This window comes from Mastigoproctus giganteus, chromosome 6, assembly GCF_048544385.1.
Source record: "Mastigoproctus giganteus isolate SK-2022 chromosome 6, ASM4854438v1, whole genome shotgun sequence".
In the NCBI taxonomy this organism is placed as follows: Eukaryota; Metazoa; Arthropoda; class Arachnida; order Uropygi; family Thelyphonidae; genus Mastigoproctus; species Mastigoproctus giganteus.
In genome coordinates, this window is record NC_143580.1 from 164,370,360 (window position 1) to 164,389,216 (window position 18,857).

The window sequence follows — 18,857 nt, forward strand, 5'->3', positions numbered from 1 at the left end:
TACAGGTCTCCCGATGACCTGGCTATGCAAATCTTGACCTCATTCTGCCTCTCAGAAATGATGTTTAAAATGTTGCTCTGACACTGTGAGAAACAAGAAAATAGTTTGTGAAATTAAACCGGCACCTTTTCCGATTTATATTCTCCGAATGCTATGTTTCGGTGAAATCGATATCTTAGCCAGAGACAAATGTTCCTTCGAAGAATTTCACAGTACTTCGTTATAGAAAAGCCAGTATTTCTTCTAAATTAGAGTTATTACATCATTGTTAGACGTATCCAGGTGTATTACAATGAGTAATGGATGCAAGAGAGTTGTTACTACTTTCCTTTTCATTTAAATAACTCACATAATAATAATTTCCAATTTCTGTAATTAGTGATTCAAATACCAATGCAAGTAGAAAATCCGGATAAAGAAAAGCCAACATATGAGGACGTGCCTCATTCCTTTAAACTTATAATGTAGGAGTAGTAAAAGTCTTTTGTGTTTTGTTAGTCTTCTGTAATGTACAGGGTTGTTAAAATTAAAGTATCCCAATGTAGGGCTCTGCAGCGAGTTCTAAAAGAGAAATTTGGACAACAGGTACAATAAAGAATGCGCTCGCCATTTATTGGGGGGAAAAATTAGTTACAAAATTTGTCCCTATATGGCGCTGTGAAAATACAAATCACTTGAACAGCGCCGCAATTGTTCAATGTGTCCTCCATTTTGGTCGACAACAGTTTCCATTCGAAGAACAGCATTTTCTACAGCAGAACGTAACATGTCAACTGGAATAGCCAGCACATGACGTTTAATGCTGTCCTTCAGATCTTCCAGAGTTTGACATCCTTCCCGATACACCTGGTCCTTCAAAAAATCCCACAACTAGAAGTCGCATGGGGTGAGGTCCGGTGATCGGAGTGGCCAAGATGTCTGGAAACAACGGCTGATGACCCCTTCGTCTGTAAAGTGTTGCCTTTGCAATCTTTGGACACAACGGTGGACGTGGGGTGGCGCAACATCTTGCATGAATATGGTATCCTGAAGGCACCCATGTTGTTGCAACTCTGGTATTGCGAAATTTGCCAATATTTCATAATATCGCTGTCCAGTGACGGAACAGGTGCGGGGTCCAGTCGGTGTTACCTGTTCAAAAAAATATGGCCCAATTATGAATGTGGCCGTAAATCCACACCACACTGTCACTTTTGGAGAATGCAACGGGATCTCTTGGATAATTCGTGGGTTTTCTGTTGCCCAAATGCGACAGTTGTGCGTATTCACTTGTCCATTTAAGCAGAAGTGGGCTTCATCATTCCAAAGGATGTTCCATGGCCAAGTGATATCCACTGTCATTTGCGCCAGAAACTGAAGTGCGTATGTGAAACAAACAATCACCATACTTTAGCTGCTTGTGCATCTTGTAAGGATAGTACTGCAACACCTGACGAATTACTAGCCTTACAGTGAAATACAGCATGTCCACTTGACGAGACACAGCTGGCACACTTGCACTACCACATGGAGATTGACTTGATAAATCCACGACAGCCATAGCCACATCTTCAACACGAGAGAGGTCCACTCGATTTCGACCTCTACCTGGTTGAACACCAAGATGTCCTGTTGCTTCAAATTTCGCAATCATTTTGCGGATAGCACAAACAGTCATAGGTCCACGTGGGCCTTATGTGCTTACGACGCCGGAATTCTGTGATAGCCGCAGCTGCATTGTTGCTGTTCTGATAGTACAGCTTCACTAATGGCGCCTTTCCTGCAACGTTGTTGGCATTGCTGCTGTAGTGCAGGCAAACATCTACTGTATGATTTTGAAGAGACTGCTTTGCTTTTATACAGTACAGTAGAGTGGCGCTGTGGCAATAACTTATGATTATGCAAATGACGTAAGTTATTTGCATAATCGTAACTAAGATAGTTACGCGCCATATAGTGACAGATTTTGTAACTAATCCCCCCCCAATAAATGGAGAGCGCATTCTTTATTGTACCTGTTGCCCAAATTTCTCTTCAGTACGAGCCTTAGAACTCGCTCCAGAGCCCTCTACATAGGGATACTTTTAATTTTAACAACACTGTATATTAAAGTTGGAAATCATTAACTCTTAACCAAAGTCATCAATAATTTTTGAACAATGAGTATGAGTTAGAATAAAGCTAATACAGAGTATGAGTTCGTAAACAATTCTCATACAGTCTCGTTTACGAACGCCTTATTCTGAGAATGAGGATACCCGCAAATAATAAAGGTAGTTTTTCGTGGAGATAAGGCACAATTTTTGTGCTACAATTAGTGGCTTTTCCTAGTTAATAGTAGAAATATTTTGGCAAAGATTTAATTCATTTGAACAAGAAAGGCGCAAGAGTTTTTGCAAGTATCATTTAGCACTGCTAAAGCAGTGCTAAATGATACTAGCAAAAACTCTTGCGGTTTAAGGTTCAAGAAAACTGCTATTTTGGAGCGACATATGAGCCATCGGAGTGATGCAGATTAGTAACATGGTTCGAAAATAACATTTGCGCCCTCTTTTTGTGTAACTTGTGTGCGACTTATTATTACCTTTTGCACAGAAAAAATAAGTTTTTAAATAAGTTCAAAAACCGCTAGTCACATTACCATGAGGAAAATGAACCGGGATGCATCAGGTTATACACAGGCAAAATATACAAAATTTACTTCGCCTATATAGTCGTGCCAGGAATACTGTAAATAAATAAAACGAATTTTAACTTCCGATTAGGTCAACCAATGCTGATATAATAGGAACAACAGAGACATGGTATCATACAGAGATAAAAAAGGGATGAAGAATCTTATTATGGCGAATATATGGTGTTCAATAGCAACAGGAAGAGATTGTAGGAGAGAGAGCGAGTCATGCTCCTTATATCAAAGCTCTCTGAAAGCAATTGGACTATCCAGAGTCAGATCAATTTAGAGGAACGCTGAGTCTGTGTGGTGCAGCATGACATGGGTAAAGGGAAGATGACAGTCGCGGTATGTTACAGACCAAACTATTCTGAAGAGTATAAAAGAAAATTTCTATAAGCAACTTTGAACAGTCAGCCACGCATGATTGATTCATTATGGGCAACTTCAACCTGTCCCTTATAGATTGGACAGCCTTATGCCATAGGAAAACAAAGTTTTGAGCCATCTGGATGATTGTTATTTATTTCAACATATGAGAAACTAGAAGGGACTGTAATATCCTCGACTCGGTTCTTACCAAGAATCCAAACTGAATCCAAAATTTAACAGTTCAAAAAACCAGTAGCCGGTAGTGATCACAATGTATAAAATGGGTAGTGTCAAAAAGAATTTCTGTGGTCAAGGGGAAATGGGAACGCATCAATCTAAAGAGAGGGGAATATAATTGGATTGAAGTATTTCTTGGGTTCTAACTAGAAAGACAACTATAAGCTGGTGGATTCTGTAAAATAAAGTTCCCTTATGGTTGATAAAAGAGGTTAAGGGTTTAATTGAGACAAAATAAACAAGCATGGGACAGTTACAGACCATCGCGAAATACTGATTTATATGATTATTATAAGTACGATATGCACAAAACCATTCATGCGATAAGACAGGCGAAAACGAATACGAGAAATAACTATCAAAGAGAGTTCAAATGGAGCAAAGAGTTCTTTTCGTAGGTGAATACAAAAAAGAAGAGTAAATCACACATGCCATTACTTGATAGAATCATAGAAAGCCCAGCAGAAGTGGCAGGCGAGTTAAATAGGTGCTTTGAAACGATCTTTTCAAACGATCTCGAACCATCAGGGATCAGTTACAAGTAACCGGACTGCTGTATATTAAGTTGGTTTTTTTTTTGGGAGGGTTTTTTTTTTTTTTTTCCCTGGCTCCTGAGTTTGGGCAGACTAGAAGTGGGAGACACTGGCACCCATCAGACTTGCACTACTGCTGGTAGGTGCGGGATTTTTGTGTTATTTACACACAGCATAGTAGACCCACGTGCTGGAGACGGACACCGGGATGCGGTTGCCCTGGTGAAGAAATGGTCTTACTATTTTATTTTATTTTTTGGATACACGAATATAGGTGGAGATGGACATCAGTCTGGGTACCATCAGAGACAGTTATACATAAACTGAACTGAACTGTATCTGCGCAGTAGCACAGTGCTAGCGTCACCGTCCTCCCCACACCGGGTGGAAAAAGCCCGGGTTCGAATCCCGTCGATGATGCGAGGTACTTTAGTGTCTTAACTGACATAAGACACACAGCACGGCAGATGAATTTAATTATTCTGGTGGCCTAAAAATAATAGCTTGTATATTAAGTGATACAGTATATCAATTTCGCAGAATATGTGGAAAAAACTACCGAAGTTGAGCGAAGATAAGGCTCCAAGAATACATGCTTGTTAAAAGACGCTGCATGTATGTATATCATCAGAAAAAAAAAAAAAAAGGATGTTTAAAATGTTAATGATTAGATTCCAGGATAATCCCAGTACGCGGGAGAAGCGATGTCTTCCCAGTCCACAAAGGAGGCGCGAAAGACGTGAAGGGAAACTATAGACTAACGAGTTTGACGTCAGTAGTAAGTAGGATAGTGAAATCTCTGATTGCGGATACAATAAATATACAGTATCATCTTGATGGGAATGGTACCTTTAATGGATGGATCCGTGAAGGGAAAAATCTTGCCTAACAAATTAGTTAATTAATATAGCGAAGTCAAAAAACAGTTGGATTCAAGAAACAACATTGATTTCAGTAAAGAGCTTTTGATACGGTTTCCCATGAAAGACTAATGTATAAACTGGAGAAATTTTCTGTTTTGTTGTGGTTGTTAGGAGCATCGCCGACTAAGGCCATATTGCTCCGTGTGTATTGTCTATAAATTGCGTAAGTTCTGTTGTCCGTTTGCTGGACGAAAAATCCGAGTTTCCGGTAGAAAAACCATGCTAGCCCCGCCTCAGACCGACAAACTCAAAAAAATTCCTCGCGTCATTGACGGGATTCGAACTCAGACCTTTTCCGGCTGGTGTGGGGAGGATGGTTATTATACCAACTGTGCTACCCACGAGGGCCAATAAAAGATAGGAGACAGAGTAGTCATAAACGGACATAACTCAGAGATCAGTGTTGGGGTCACTTCTGTTTATCTTTCTTAAATGGCATTGATAAGTAATTGAAGGGGAAGTTGTTAATGTTCGCTGATGAGATAAAAGGTAGGAAGTGTGGTTAGCGATCAGAACCAGGCCATTTTGCTTCATAATGATCAGTTGCAAAATGGTCTGAAAAACAGCAACTGAAGTTTAATGATTCTAAATGTAATATTTTGCACTTAGAGAAAAGAAATTCAAGATTTACAAGACAAAGGAATGTGGTCCAGAATGAAAAAAAAATTAAGGACTGCGATTCAGTCAGACGTGAAAAATTTCATGCAGCGTAAACTGGCGGCTACGAAGGCGCATGGTGAGACCGCATTTAAAATACTGTATCCAGGTCTAGAGGCTACACTTGAAGAGAGATATAGAACTTCTAGAAAAGGTTGAAAGATGGCGACCAGATTGGGTGCTAATCGATACACATATATGAAGAACGGCTTAGAAAGTAGTAGTAGAGGCATGTGATGCAAGAAAGCAAGCGTATGAGCTTATGTAACATCAGTCAAAAAAAGAAAAAAAAAATTCACACATCCATTCCGTCTAAAAGTTTGTCCATTCCTCCTTGAATTTATTTAACCTATCAACTTCCACAACGACAGATGGAAGTTTGTTCCAGCAATCAACTACTAAGCATTGTCGCTGTTGTGGGTATTATTGCATCAGGCAATCATGTATCCAATCACTGCCTGCAATAAAGATATTAACTACCGTATGCTAAAGGCAAATTTCCGCACATCTATTCTATTAAGTGCGGACTCCAGTCGCAGACTTGATCAGGAAATAAAATCAGAATTTTTCATATAGGCATTTTTACTTCAGGACGAAGTTATTTTAGTTCCCTTTCTAAAGAAAAACTAAACATCTTAACCTAATAAGTTTTTTCAATGATGTTAGGACCATTAACCCACCAGGTTCACTAATTTCTCTCATCCCATAGCTTATCTGCATTTTTAAATTTTACATCAAATTCACTGTTAATGCCTGAACTCTTGGAGAAAGACATAAATACGTCGTATCAAATAGAACTGGAATATATTTCGGAAATCGAGAGAATCATAGGAAATATTCTTTAAACCACAAATATTAATTTTCATACTTGACAACCTATCATTTTTGTAATTCTGAGGGATAAGTTTTTTTATTGAAAACCCTTCTCTTGTTTGTAAATAGTTTGGTAGACTGGAGAAAGTTTTTTTTTTTTTTTTTAATGAAAACCCCAAACACGAAAGGTATCAAAACCTATAGTACTTAGTACCGTGCATGGGTTGAAGGAGAAGTATGGGGGGAGGGGAATGCCGGAAACTTTGCTATAGAGACTAAACATGGGTTTCACCACTTCAAGCCTCCAATAAGCAAAGTGGTGGTATTTCACCGGTTGATGAAAGTCATCTACCACCTACTAAATGGTCTGTGTGTGGCCGATTAGGACATTCAGTACATTTTTGGATACCTCATTCAAACTGGAAAATAAGTTTAATACAAAACGAATATGGTAGATATTTTTGTTTTTGCTTATTTCGATTAGCGTAAAGTTTTGCGATGTATTAAAGAGATAAGTCAGTAAAATATATTAACGTTAAATGTTCTAAAAATAATGTTCCCCCTTCTTTTTTCAGCGAACGCGAAGCTGCAGTGATGAGAGCTAACAGTTGGCTGTACCAGTACTACTCTTTGCATTCCAAGATGCATTACGGACTTGCTTACGAGTCGCAGGCGACTAGACTTCCTACCTATTACTCTGCAGTGATGCCTTATCATCATCATTCTACAGTTGCGGACTCTGCTGGTTCTCACTCTCCATATCATTTGCACTATCCAAGTGTCGTTCCTCTGAACGGCTCCTCCCAACAACCCACAGTATTGCAGTATGGAGGTCAGAGTAGTCTTCCTGTTCATTATTCATCTGACCAAGAGGGATCCCGGTGGCATTCAGTCAAACAGCCAGTTTCTTGTGAATCAACAGAGAAAAAGGCATCGGTGCAGAAACCAAACTACTCAGGTTTACCTCTGGGCTCCCTTCTCACGCCGTCCATTCCTGTGGGAGAGTCAACGAGCGTAATCTCTCCAACTCCAACTTATTACGGCAATACTCAGGTCTTCGCGGCCGTGTCCTATTCCCACCTGTTAACTCTTCGGAACCAGAAACAAACAACAACAGAAGAAGAGTCAGCTGACGTTGAGCAGTCACTAACGCCTACTAATACTGAAGATGTGTCTAATATGATTTCTTTAACCACCCACCCTCGATTTCGCAGAACTCCATCTTATTTATCTTCTACTCTGTCATCTGTTCTCACTGAGAGTACCCGTGTACTTACCGAGTGTGCGGATGACATACGGAGGACGGCAGACTTTAGTGGTGTTTCTGAAATACGTGACAACAGCTTCCTTCCAGGAAACACAGATTTAAAGAGGGACCACCGGATATCCGATCTTGATATCCCATACATACGCTACAGTCCCAGGATTCCACAACTCTCTTTACTGGACCTTAGTAATAGCACAAGCACAGATTTTAGGAAAAAGTTCCTTTTGTCTCCCACCAGGTCACCTAAACCCGAAGTTCGTAGCAGCTTATGGGGACTGATACCGTCTGATCAGTTCTTTGGTTGCCACAATGGATTAACAACGAACGAAGGATTTTTTGCCTTAGAAAGCGCACAACTAACAAAATCGACGACCGCTTCGGACCAACAACATGCTGGACATTTTAATAATTCTCAGGACTTAAGGGACGCTTTTAGAGCTACACCTTATGACTACCAGAATCGAGATATGGATTCACACAGTCCGTCTGTTGGAAGTGCAAACAATGATTCTGTATGCGAAGGAAGCAACTCCGGAATCTGGGCTAAGAGGTCATCGGAAAACAGATATTATCCTACAGATTCCATGAATCTAGTCAGCAGGAGGCGTCGACATCGTTCTCCGTCCAATTCTCCTGAAGATCACCAAACCTCCTTGAGTCCCGCCAACCAAGCCGATTGTTGGTAAGCCGACTTTTAAATAGCTTTCACATTTATCAAATAAAAAGAATATATAAATGCATAGATTTTCTTAATTTTATTTACTTCTGTTATGTAAAATCAAAAATTTGTGGTTTTTTTTTTTTTTTTTTTTTTTGAGCCTGATATAAAAAGAATTCTGGTCTACCGACTTTTAAATAATACAGCTTTCTTAAAATGATATGGTCCGTGGATGCACATCCTAGTTTTTGTTTTTTCGTTTTTCTTCCTCCACGTAATGATGGTGGGTGGTCCTGAAATGATTCTTCTAACACCAGTGTCGCACGCGAATCACTAGGTCACAGCCCTAGTGATCCGCGTGCCCTCACTACGCAGCACTGTTGGTGTCAAGTGAGGATATGCTGCATTGATCGAATGAGCATAATTTACGAATGGTTATACAGTGTATATAAGTTTTTGTATTAATATATTGAATAAAGTATGTATAAATGGATGTGAAAATTACACAAAGTGTCAGTAACTAGAAAGGTGACGATAGTAGAAAAGGAAGTGTAATAGATATGTGAAAGAATGTTAATATCCTAAAAGTTATGATGAATTAAGAAAATTCATGAATTTTCTTAATGAATTCATGAAAATTCCTGAATTTTCTTAATTCATCATAACTTTTAGGATATTAACATTCTTTCACATATCTATTACACTTCCTTTTCTACTATCGTCACCCTTCTAGTTACTGACACTTTGTGTAATTTTCACATCCATTTATGCATACTTTATTCACTATATTAATACAAACTTATATATACTCTTGCATCCTTTAATGCTGCTTTGCGCTTTTAGGTGCATCTGTCATACCCGACTTATTACCTTTTCATCCACTGTAACTTTCTAAAAAAATACATTTAATATATATATATATATATATATATAGAATTATGAATTATAAAAAATTAACTTTCTACAGAAGCTTAGATATTGAAAATAACAGACCATCGTTGCTATTATGAGAAACTCAAGTAAAAATTTGGCACAATATCAAATGAATTGCCTGACATTCCTTTGATTAAGTGTAAGCCACAGTTTAGATTCACTTCGAATTCAAATATACGATCTACTGTAAGAATTTGGTTGAGCCAGTTGGTTTTTGCATGCAGGGACGGTCTTTCAATCGGTTGTTCGTTTGCTGGTTGTAATTCAATTGCATTTTCGTTCTAAACGGCTATGCCATAGATTCCAGAGTATTTCGATTTGCTCCTCCTCAAATTCATGAATTTGACACCATGGGTACAAGGAGTTTCAGTTCACCTGTGAGTTGTGTTATCTAGCAAGCGAAATATTAAGATAGTAACATAACTACTATTGTAGACTACTACAGATACATCGTAACAGTACATCGGGTGCATGAATAGTAATATAGTTCTTTCTGAACGTTTATTAACCATAATTTTTAGGATAGGGATGTGCTGCAAATATAATAACATGCCTCAATATAGTCTGTAGAACACTTCCGTATGATGCTCTCCAGAAATTAAAACGAAAAACTTACATTAGAGTAACAAATACTTTAAAAAATAAACTATATTGAGGTAAATTTCTCTTATTATATTACAAATGTTGATATCAACGTAGAACGTATTGAGCATTACAGCTATGGTTCATACTATATAATAATATGCCGAATTCAACTACTTCATTTTACTAAATCTATACAATTGTCAAAATGCAAGAGATGACTTGCGTGCTAGGATTTAACCATGTCAAGGCTGAATGGCAGCCCTCACCATCAGAATCTCAGGTACACCAAAGCCGTTACAAAGCATTTTTATGTTTCCAATAAAACTACACATTCATGACATCCTAGCGAAACCCAGTCTAAACTATGGTCTAAGTGGCATTATATGGAACAGGTGCCCCAAACAGGTGTTTCGAACGGCCTTTCCCTAATGAACGTGAAGGCTGACTGTCTCACGATCAGTTAGGTGACCCTTTCCACCGTGGCGTGTTTCCTCACGCAGCTGCTTCTCTTTAATTTTTTCTGTAAACGCCTTCGACCCTCCCTCCTCCACACACGTCTATTACATCCCAGATTTGTTTCACACGATCTGTCCTAATGGTGTTTTACACCAGCTGGAAACTCACCTCGCTTTGACTCGTATACCACGTCTTGAGGAGTAGCAAATGTAGCTTCCGGGTCGCCTTCTGTTGACTTCCTAAAGCGAAAGGCTGAGACGGCTTAAGAAGCATAGAACACCCCTAAATTTGTTGGATGTTATTAAGATCTCTTCCGGACCTGTATCAAACTTGAACACCATGATAACTCTTTCCTTGCTTAAATTTTTGTTTTTCCTTCTTTTCAGTCCGTTGTTTAAATAAATAAGCCGCTACGCACCATCACATTCACTTTTTTTTTTCTTTTTTTTTTTACTAATAATGATTGGTGAAATGTAGAGTTGGTGCGCTCTGTCTCTTTCTCTCACTCAGTAGTTGCTCATTCAAGTTAAGCCATCCATGATACTACTGTTTCATATATTCTTCTGTCTGTTACGAGTAATAGACAGAAGAATATATGAAACAGATTGTTTTAAAGAAAATAAAAACCACGTTCCTACGTGTATCTGAATCATTCTCATTTTACGACAAAGGTCCATACAGTTGGCTTGAATTTGCAAGTTTCTCTAGATGTTTATAGATAATTAAAATTTGCCCAATGAAATGCGCTCTGATGAGGCAATTTAAGACGATGGAACATGTTAACCGACGAAGTGCTTATTGGGCCACTGTTTATTGACAAGCCCAATACACAGATTTAACAGGAATTAAACTCTCCGGGTTGTTTTTATTGTTGTTTAAGCCGGAATTTGCTCTAAGATATCGGCTTTGTTTCGAATTAGATCATTTTTAGGCGCCTTAGCGTCCATAATATTGCGGACGGATGTGATACATGAAGTTTTTTATACATTGTATTTGGCTTTTTTTTTATAAAAGGCCAAATGTAAAGAGTCCGTCCGCAAGTAATAAACTCGATTGTCAGTGAGTAGATTATGATGAAATTTCATATTTGCCTCTTTCAGAATGATCTGTTGGACCTTGCCAAATTTCATTAAGTTCGTATCAATAGAAATCCGGCAATTATTATTCCTTTGTTTTAGTACATAACACATACCGTACACTGTAGCTGAAGGCAGAGACATTCTTTGTTGCCGTATGCTGATTGGAGGAAAGAATAAATTTTCTGTTTATACTCCGGCACGACAACCAAGTCAGTAGAGTTTACAATAAATCGTCAATACAAATATTTATCGTAATTAGTAGTCACGGGCTTGAACGCCGGTCCACTCAAGTAACGCGTGCTATGCACTCTCGCCCCTGACCACTCGGCTACGTCAGGCCTGGACGGGCAGAAGCGAAATGTTCTTGGTTCACGCATAAAAGTTATTTTTGCTTGATTTTTATTATTTGTTATTATTCGGTTTTTTTTTAGGAGCATTAGCAACTAAGGCCATATTGCTCCGGGATATGCGGTGGTCATTCCCTGACCTTCCCGCACCCCCCGTATTTGGTGGTGACGGGCTCGAACCCCGGTCTAATCAAGAAGCGTGTGCTGCGCACTGTTGCTCCTTCCCACCTGGCTACGGAGGCGCCTGATTTTTATTATAAATTACGAATTATTACAACTTGCTAACACGCCTGAAAGGGAATAAATGCACTGCATACATTGAACAAGTTAATGAAGATCAATGAAAATAGAAGTCAGTGAAGATCTTCTCTTCAGACAGCTATTTACGTTTATTACAAGATTTTGCTTATCCTAGAATTGAAGGAAGAGATCTCTTATTCAGGATGATGCTTCTGCACATCATTCTCTCAAATTTATGGAAATTCCTAAATGAAAAATAACCAGACAATTGGATCAGGTGTCGTGTTCCTATCGAGTGGTAGCCCAGATACCAGATTTAACCTCGCAGATTTTTTTTTTTTCTTTTTTCGTGGAGATAGTTAAGGGGGGGGGGGATCACCTTCCGCAAAAAAGGACTGTTTTCATGAGCTAAAGCTTATAGATCACCATTTTAAAGGTTAAGTTAATATCTTTCTATTATGGGTATAAAATTTTTGGATTTATTAAATAATAAAAGTATGTCCTGATTTTTGGCTCATCTTGCTATTAGCCCAGCCCGACTGATGTACCAGTGTGGTGTACCTAGAATTTTACTCTGGAGGGAGGCTAGGGACACTGATATATCATCACGATCTTGGGCCCTAGTGTAACGTAACTAATTTTTTACTTAACTTTCTCATTTTTCTCTTTTCTTTTTTGGGTCCCTTTCATCTCAGAGCACTAGTGAAGCTGCACCTAGAATGATACACCACTGGGCAGGAATCTTTGAAATTTGATTACTCCTTGCCTGAATACTATTGGATAACTTCGGGTATAACACCACAAACTCACTGTTTAAACTATAGCTTCGACAATTTTAACATGTGTACTCAGTTTGAATTCTTTAGATGGTGACAATACGCCTTATGAGTGCCAGTAATATTCTGTACCAAAATCATTTGAAGTTAGTGATTTACTTAATATTTTAAGTGATATTTGCATATGGCGTTATTATCCTACTATTTGGGAAATAAAGCCACATCAAATTTATAGTTGTTAAAAGAGAAGATAATTATACTAGAATTTTCAATTGGTGTTTATGAAGTTCTATACTAACTTGACAAACATCAACCTGTGCACATTCTGGACTGTCGTCATTTCTCCATTGTGTCGAAAAGGCCTGAGTTTGAACCTGTCATCGGCTAACTTGAGAAATACTTCCGGTCAGGACCAAGGCCGCTGCGACCCTATGTGTCGCCAGTAAGCGAAATAAAATTTTCCGCCCCAAAATATTTCGATTGAAAACTAAAATAACGCGTAAATATTTATTATTAATTTATTGAAAAAGAAAAGAATCACAATATATCTCACATATAATGTAGTGAAAGAACAAACAAAAATAACAAAATCATTCTGAAATTCTGGAAATAAACTTTAAATTCTAAATCACAGTAATCGTACTCTATCTCAATAAAAAAAAAAAAAAAAAAAATTGTACAAATTTATATTACCTTTTTTTGTGATGCGAATTTGTTAATCATTTTGTTTATATTTATTTGTTCGAAATGATAATTTTATATTGAAATTATTGCCAAATTAGAGAGTCATTGTTGAGACATTGTCAATCGTAAATAATTTAATTAATTTTAAAAAACTCTGTTCACTTGAGGCAGCGAAAACTGATAAAGTTAGAGAAATTGGCATTACATTAGTAGCGGCATATGATGTAAGAAAGCAAGGTTATACAGCATCAGCCAAAAAAAAAAAAAGGGGGGGGGGGGTAAGGGAACTCATTTCCCATTCACCTCTCCACCCTGTCCAAAAGTTTGTCGAGTTCTTCCTTGAATTTATTTAAGCTGTCAGCTTCCACAACGACAGGTGGAAGTTTGTTACAGCATGTAGCAACTCGCTAGCTAAATGCAAATTTCCGAACATGTATTCTGAAAGTCTCTTTCCTCAATTTGAATGTATGTCCCTTCAGGCGATTAATCTGGGAACAGGAAGAATCCCATCAAAATTAAGCCCACTCAACCCATTCAAGGCCTTATACACCTCAATCAGATCACTTCGCAGGAGTCTAGTCTCTAGACGCTGAAATTTGCAGAACTTTCTTGGTAAGACCACCCCTTTGTTCTCCTCATTTGCATAAATTCTTAATGCGACTGCTACATTTGGAAAAATAACTGTAAAATCGTTTTTAAAAATATATTGTAACGCTTCAAATGGAGTAATATTGTCTTAAATATAAATTTGAAGTACTCAAGGTTCATCAAATAATGCTAAAACATCAGTATCAGATTCATTGAGATCAATATCACTTAATTTAACATATAAATCTCTGCAATGATTTAATAAATCGTCATATGACCATTTTTTTTTTTTTAATTCAGAACTATTATAAAATATTTTCAATATTTCTACATGTTCTTTCATATTTCTAAACCTTTCATTTAACGAGAAAATTTGTTGTGTCCGTAATTTGAAAACAAAAGTAATTTTGAAATTTCGTTGCTGATCCTGAATAGCTTTCTCTACTTTCATAATCGAAATGACGTTTTTTCAATCTTTTCCTTACAGTGCTTACTTCTGGAAATGAAGCGTCAATGCCAATGATAGTAGCCATATCAGTAACGGAATCGAGAAATTTTTGGAATGCTTCCTCTGTTCTCTTTTCTTTAAAATAATCTGTAATCTTCCATTGATAGGGGTGTAAGGCAAAGATGTTCCATGTCCACCATACTATTTGATTCATACGCAGAAGCACTGTTTCATCAGTGCTTCTGCGTATGAATCAGAGACGAGCAGAAAGGAGGTGTAAAAGTAGGAGGGGAGAAGATAAAGGCAATACGATTTGCAGATGACTAGATATTGATTGCTAATAATAAAGAATTACAGAGCTCCTTGGACACCTTGAACAGCACAATAAAGGAGTAAAATATGAAGCTTAACAGCAATAAAATCAAGGTAATGTTAATTTCAAAGAGGCCAGGAGAAGGATCAATATAACATTATATGGAATAATACTGGAACAGTTCAACAGATACAAATACTTGGGAAGCATAATGACTGGAAAAGGCCTAGAAGAAATAAAAACAAGAATTGCAATGGGCAAATAGGCATTTAGTAATAGAAAAGAACTATTGAGAAGAAAATTCAAGAAGGAATTAAGAAAGCAAATGGTGAAAACATTAATATGGACTGTTGTACTATATGGCTCCAAGATATGAACACTGGGAAAGAGGAGATTAGTTGGCTAGAAGCTTTCGAGATGTGGAGTAGAACGGAAAGGGTGAAATGAGTGAACAGAGTGAGTAATGAGGAAGTTTAGAGTAAAGTAGAAGAGAGAACGTTAGTAAAGAATTAAAGAGGAGACAAAATAAATTTATAGGACATGTATTGTGAAAAGAAAGCATGTAGAGGAAAGGGTTTGAGGGGCAGATGAGTGGGAAGAGAAACTATTAGGAGAAGAATTGGAATGATCGACTGGAGAGTAAATTTTGCAGGAATTAAAAGAATATCACAAGATAGAGCTCTAAACATGGCGTCAATGGAACCCTGAACCTGCCTGAGGGCAGAGAACTTGGAAAAAAAAAAAAAAAAAAAAGATTTTGTGACTGCAAAATATAGATATGAAACATAGATCCAGATAAGCAAATTAACGTGTCTGCAATTTCATGTACTGTATTTAGTTCAAATGAATTTATTTGCCTGCCGTGTTGAATACTGGGAAATGATGGAAGTCGCGTTGATCATCTGATTGGTTAAAACCAATCAGATGACCAGGGCGACTTCGGGGCATGTGGAACAGGCGGTTGGATAGTTTTAAGAGTAATACTAAGTTGCAGAATGGTACCCAAGGCCTCCGTAGCCGAGTGGTCAGGAGCTGGAGTACAGTAGCACACGCTCCTTGAGTAGACCAGGGTTCAAGCCCCTGACTGCTAAATACGGTCGATCTGCCAACCCGCACTGTACCAGCCTGGCAGATTATGGTTCATTTCCCTCAACATATATTGTTGAGGAGGCTTCCATCCTGCAGATTGATAACGGCTGCAGTTTTAATCCCTTTGGCTCTTAATTCGTACTTAGCAGCAGCACTAAAGGCCAGAGGTGCTAACAGTGCGTTCCCAGTAAAGTCTCTTTCGTAATCCGTTTTTTATATGGAAATTTTATTCGTTCTATTGAAACTATTATAAATACAATTACCCGGGGGATTTAAAAAAAAAAAAAAAAAAGTCGCTAAATACAATATTTCTCTATAAAGAAGTTCGCTAAACAGAGGTCAGACTTGTATACGTCAATTTGTTTTGGCGCCCTCCTGAACTGCCGCCCGTAAGCGAAGCTTACTTCGACTACCCACTTGCGGCAGCCCTGGTCAGGACGAAAGAAAAAGTTTTAAGGGCTTTCTACGTGCTCCGTACACAAGTGAGTCGATCTGTGGCGAGGATTGCATGTCCCCCCCCCCCTCCCTCGGAGCTTAATTCTTGTTCATTTTCCAGGAAATACATGAACTAACCATTGAATACAATGCAATTCATAACACGATACACTGATGCTACATGGCGTTACCACTTTTGTGTTTAGAATTGTTTAGAATCACGACATAGGTTAAAACCATCACAAAATGGATGTTGTGGATGAAGTGCAAGACACTTATTATTTTAAATTGCAGACAATTTCGTTATTATTGTGTAGTAACTGGAGCCGGCCCGTATGATTCATACCGACAAGGGTTTGAACTGACAATGTGACGAAGTCATTGACTTTTTTTTTTTTTGGTAGTTGTTGGCGCATAGGCTTCTGTGGCCATAATGCACCTCCCAAGGTTTTTGCAGTACTTTGATCCAAGCCCGAGTCGGGAATCGAACCCGCGACCTTTGGGTTGCCAGGCAAGCACTTTACCCACCCAGCTAGCCCATTCGGCAAGTCATTGACTATTTCTTCATTAAATGCCAAGAGTAAAATTTTGTGATTTTTCTTAAATCCATATTAGGGCTTCATCTTACCTGAACAAACTGAATAATAAATCTTTATTTGCTGCGTTACGATATTAGTGACATACGAGTATTTCTTTTTTCATGAGGAGTAAACGAGTGACCAACTTGCTACCTTGTCAATCCAAATCCTACTTGCTGAAAACGAATTAGTCTTTCCTTTAGTTCCCTCTCTAAAGCTTTATTTGGGCGCCTCCGTAGCCAAGTGGGCAGGAGCAGCAGTGCGTAGCACACGCTTCTTGATTAGACCGGGGTTTGAGCCCGTGACCACCAAATACGGAGGAAATGCGGAAAGGTCAGGGAATGACCACTGCATATCCCGGAGCAATATGGCCTTAGTTGCTAATGCTCCTAAAAACCAAATAACAAACAAACACAAAGCTTTATTTAAGACAGCACTCCAGAGAAGCTTCCATTCAGGAATTTTGTCACCTCTTGACATCTGGTTCCTTTAATATTCTCCTAGGAATATTTTTCTGTCTAGTAACAGGAGCCAGTAATAATCGTAATATTGTCCCTCAAAGCCTTCAGCAGTTCCGTTTCCCATTTCGTCCTTATATTCAAGCTTTGATGCACCTCGCTGAACGTCAAAAATTAAAAATACAGCCGTACATTAGCCGAGTTTCGAGAGAGAAGTAAAAAAAAAAACAATCTTACGCTAGAGACCGACTAACTTGGCTATGCTTAAAAAATATATATATAATTTTATATATATATATATATATATATATATATATATATATATATATATATATATATATTAGAATAAGGATTAAAATAAAAATAAAATAATGCCAGCAGTATAGCAAGACCAGAGCGAAAAAGGAAATTAAACCTAAATTAATTGAAATCAAACAGGGAGGGAAGAGAGGGGTAATAAGAGTAAAAATATTGCAGCAGAAACTCTAAATTAATTTAGAAAATCTAAATGCACGAATAATAATTCTTTGAAATTTAAAAGCCAATTAAATAGAAATTTAACGGTACCCCCACTGACGGGCACCAGGTCCAAATTTATGTGAAATATCACCAAACAGAGATATAAACCACTATATAAAGATATATAAACCACTATCTCTGTTTAGTGATATTTCACATAAATTTGGACCTGGTGCCCGTCAGAGGGGGCTCCGTTAAATTTCCACTTCATTGGCTTTTAAATTTCAAAGAATCGTACATTTAGATTTTCTAAATTAATTTGGAGTTTCTGCTGCAATATTTTACTCTTGTTACCCCCTCTCTTCCCTCCCTCTTTGATTTCAATTAATTTAGGTTTAATTTCCTTTTTCGCTCTGGTCTTGCCGTACTGTTGGCATTATTTTATTTTAATCCTTATTCTAATTTATATAGTTATATTTCAAGCATCATGTAGAGGAATTTGCTTTTTGCTGCCTCTGATGTATGCTGTACCCTCCTTTTATGATATATTCCGTTTCCAATTATTTCAACATTATTTAAATATGTGTGTGTGTGTGTGTGTGTGTGTGTGTATATATATATATATATATATATATATATATATATATATATATATATATATAGGTTATATATATATATATATAACCTAACACTGGAGTTAGTTGTAACATTCAAATTTAAATTTCTCGCTTATTCTGGCTACTATATAGTTCGGAACAATAATTGTTCACCAAAAAAATTATTATTGCACCGAATAATTATCATTCAAATAATTATGTAATATTCAAAACAGTTCAAATAATTATGTAATATTCAAAACAGTTCAAATAATTAATGTAATAATTATTTGAACCTTGAGACTGTCGCAGATATTCTCTCAGATAGGCCAGACCTGGGAGTCTAAAACGCCGATGGAACTAATATTCGGGTGACACAGGCAAGTCAAGTGGACCCAATTTCGGCGAAGTCGGGACGGTCTGTGATAGCCCCGATTTAAAAGCACACTGTGGGTGGCCGCCTAGGTGTGAACCAACGTAAGCAGGAATCGAGGTGTGGTGCCCACACCACACAGAGGAATGCGGCCCCTCTGTGTTACCAGGCAATACTAGGTGGTACATGACTCTCATCAACCGGTGCAATACCACCACTTTGCTTATTGGAGGCTTGAAGTGGTGGAACCAAATGTTTAGTCTCTACAGCTAAGTTCCGGTCAACCCTTCCCCATCTCTTCTATCAT

At 37.9% G+C, this 18,857-nt stretch overlaps 1 protein-coding gene across 3 annotated transcripts in view; it reads left to right on the top strand.

The window, feature by feature from the left end:
• Nucleotides 1-18,857, top strand: part of dysf (neuronal PAS domain protein dysfusion) — a 395,946-nt gene that overhangs the window by 366,765 nt on the left and 10,324 nt on the right. For all 3 annotated transcript variants that reach the window (XM_090375456.1, XM_090375455.1, XM_090375457.1), the window contains one exon: nucleotides 6,764-8,137. In XM_090375456.1, coding sequence (XP_090231582.1) covers nucleotides 6,764-8,137 — 1,374 coding nt within the window. The remainder of the gene's footprint in view (nucleotides 1-6,763; nucleotides 8,138-18,857) is intronic.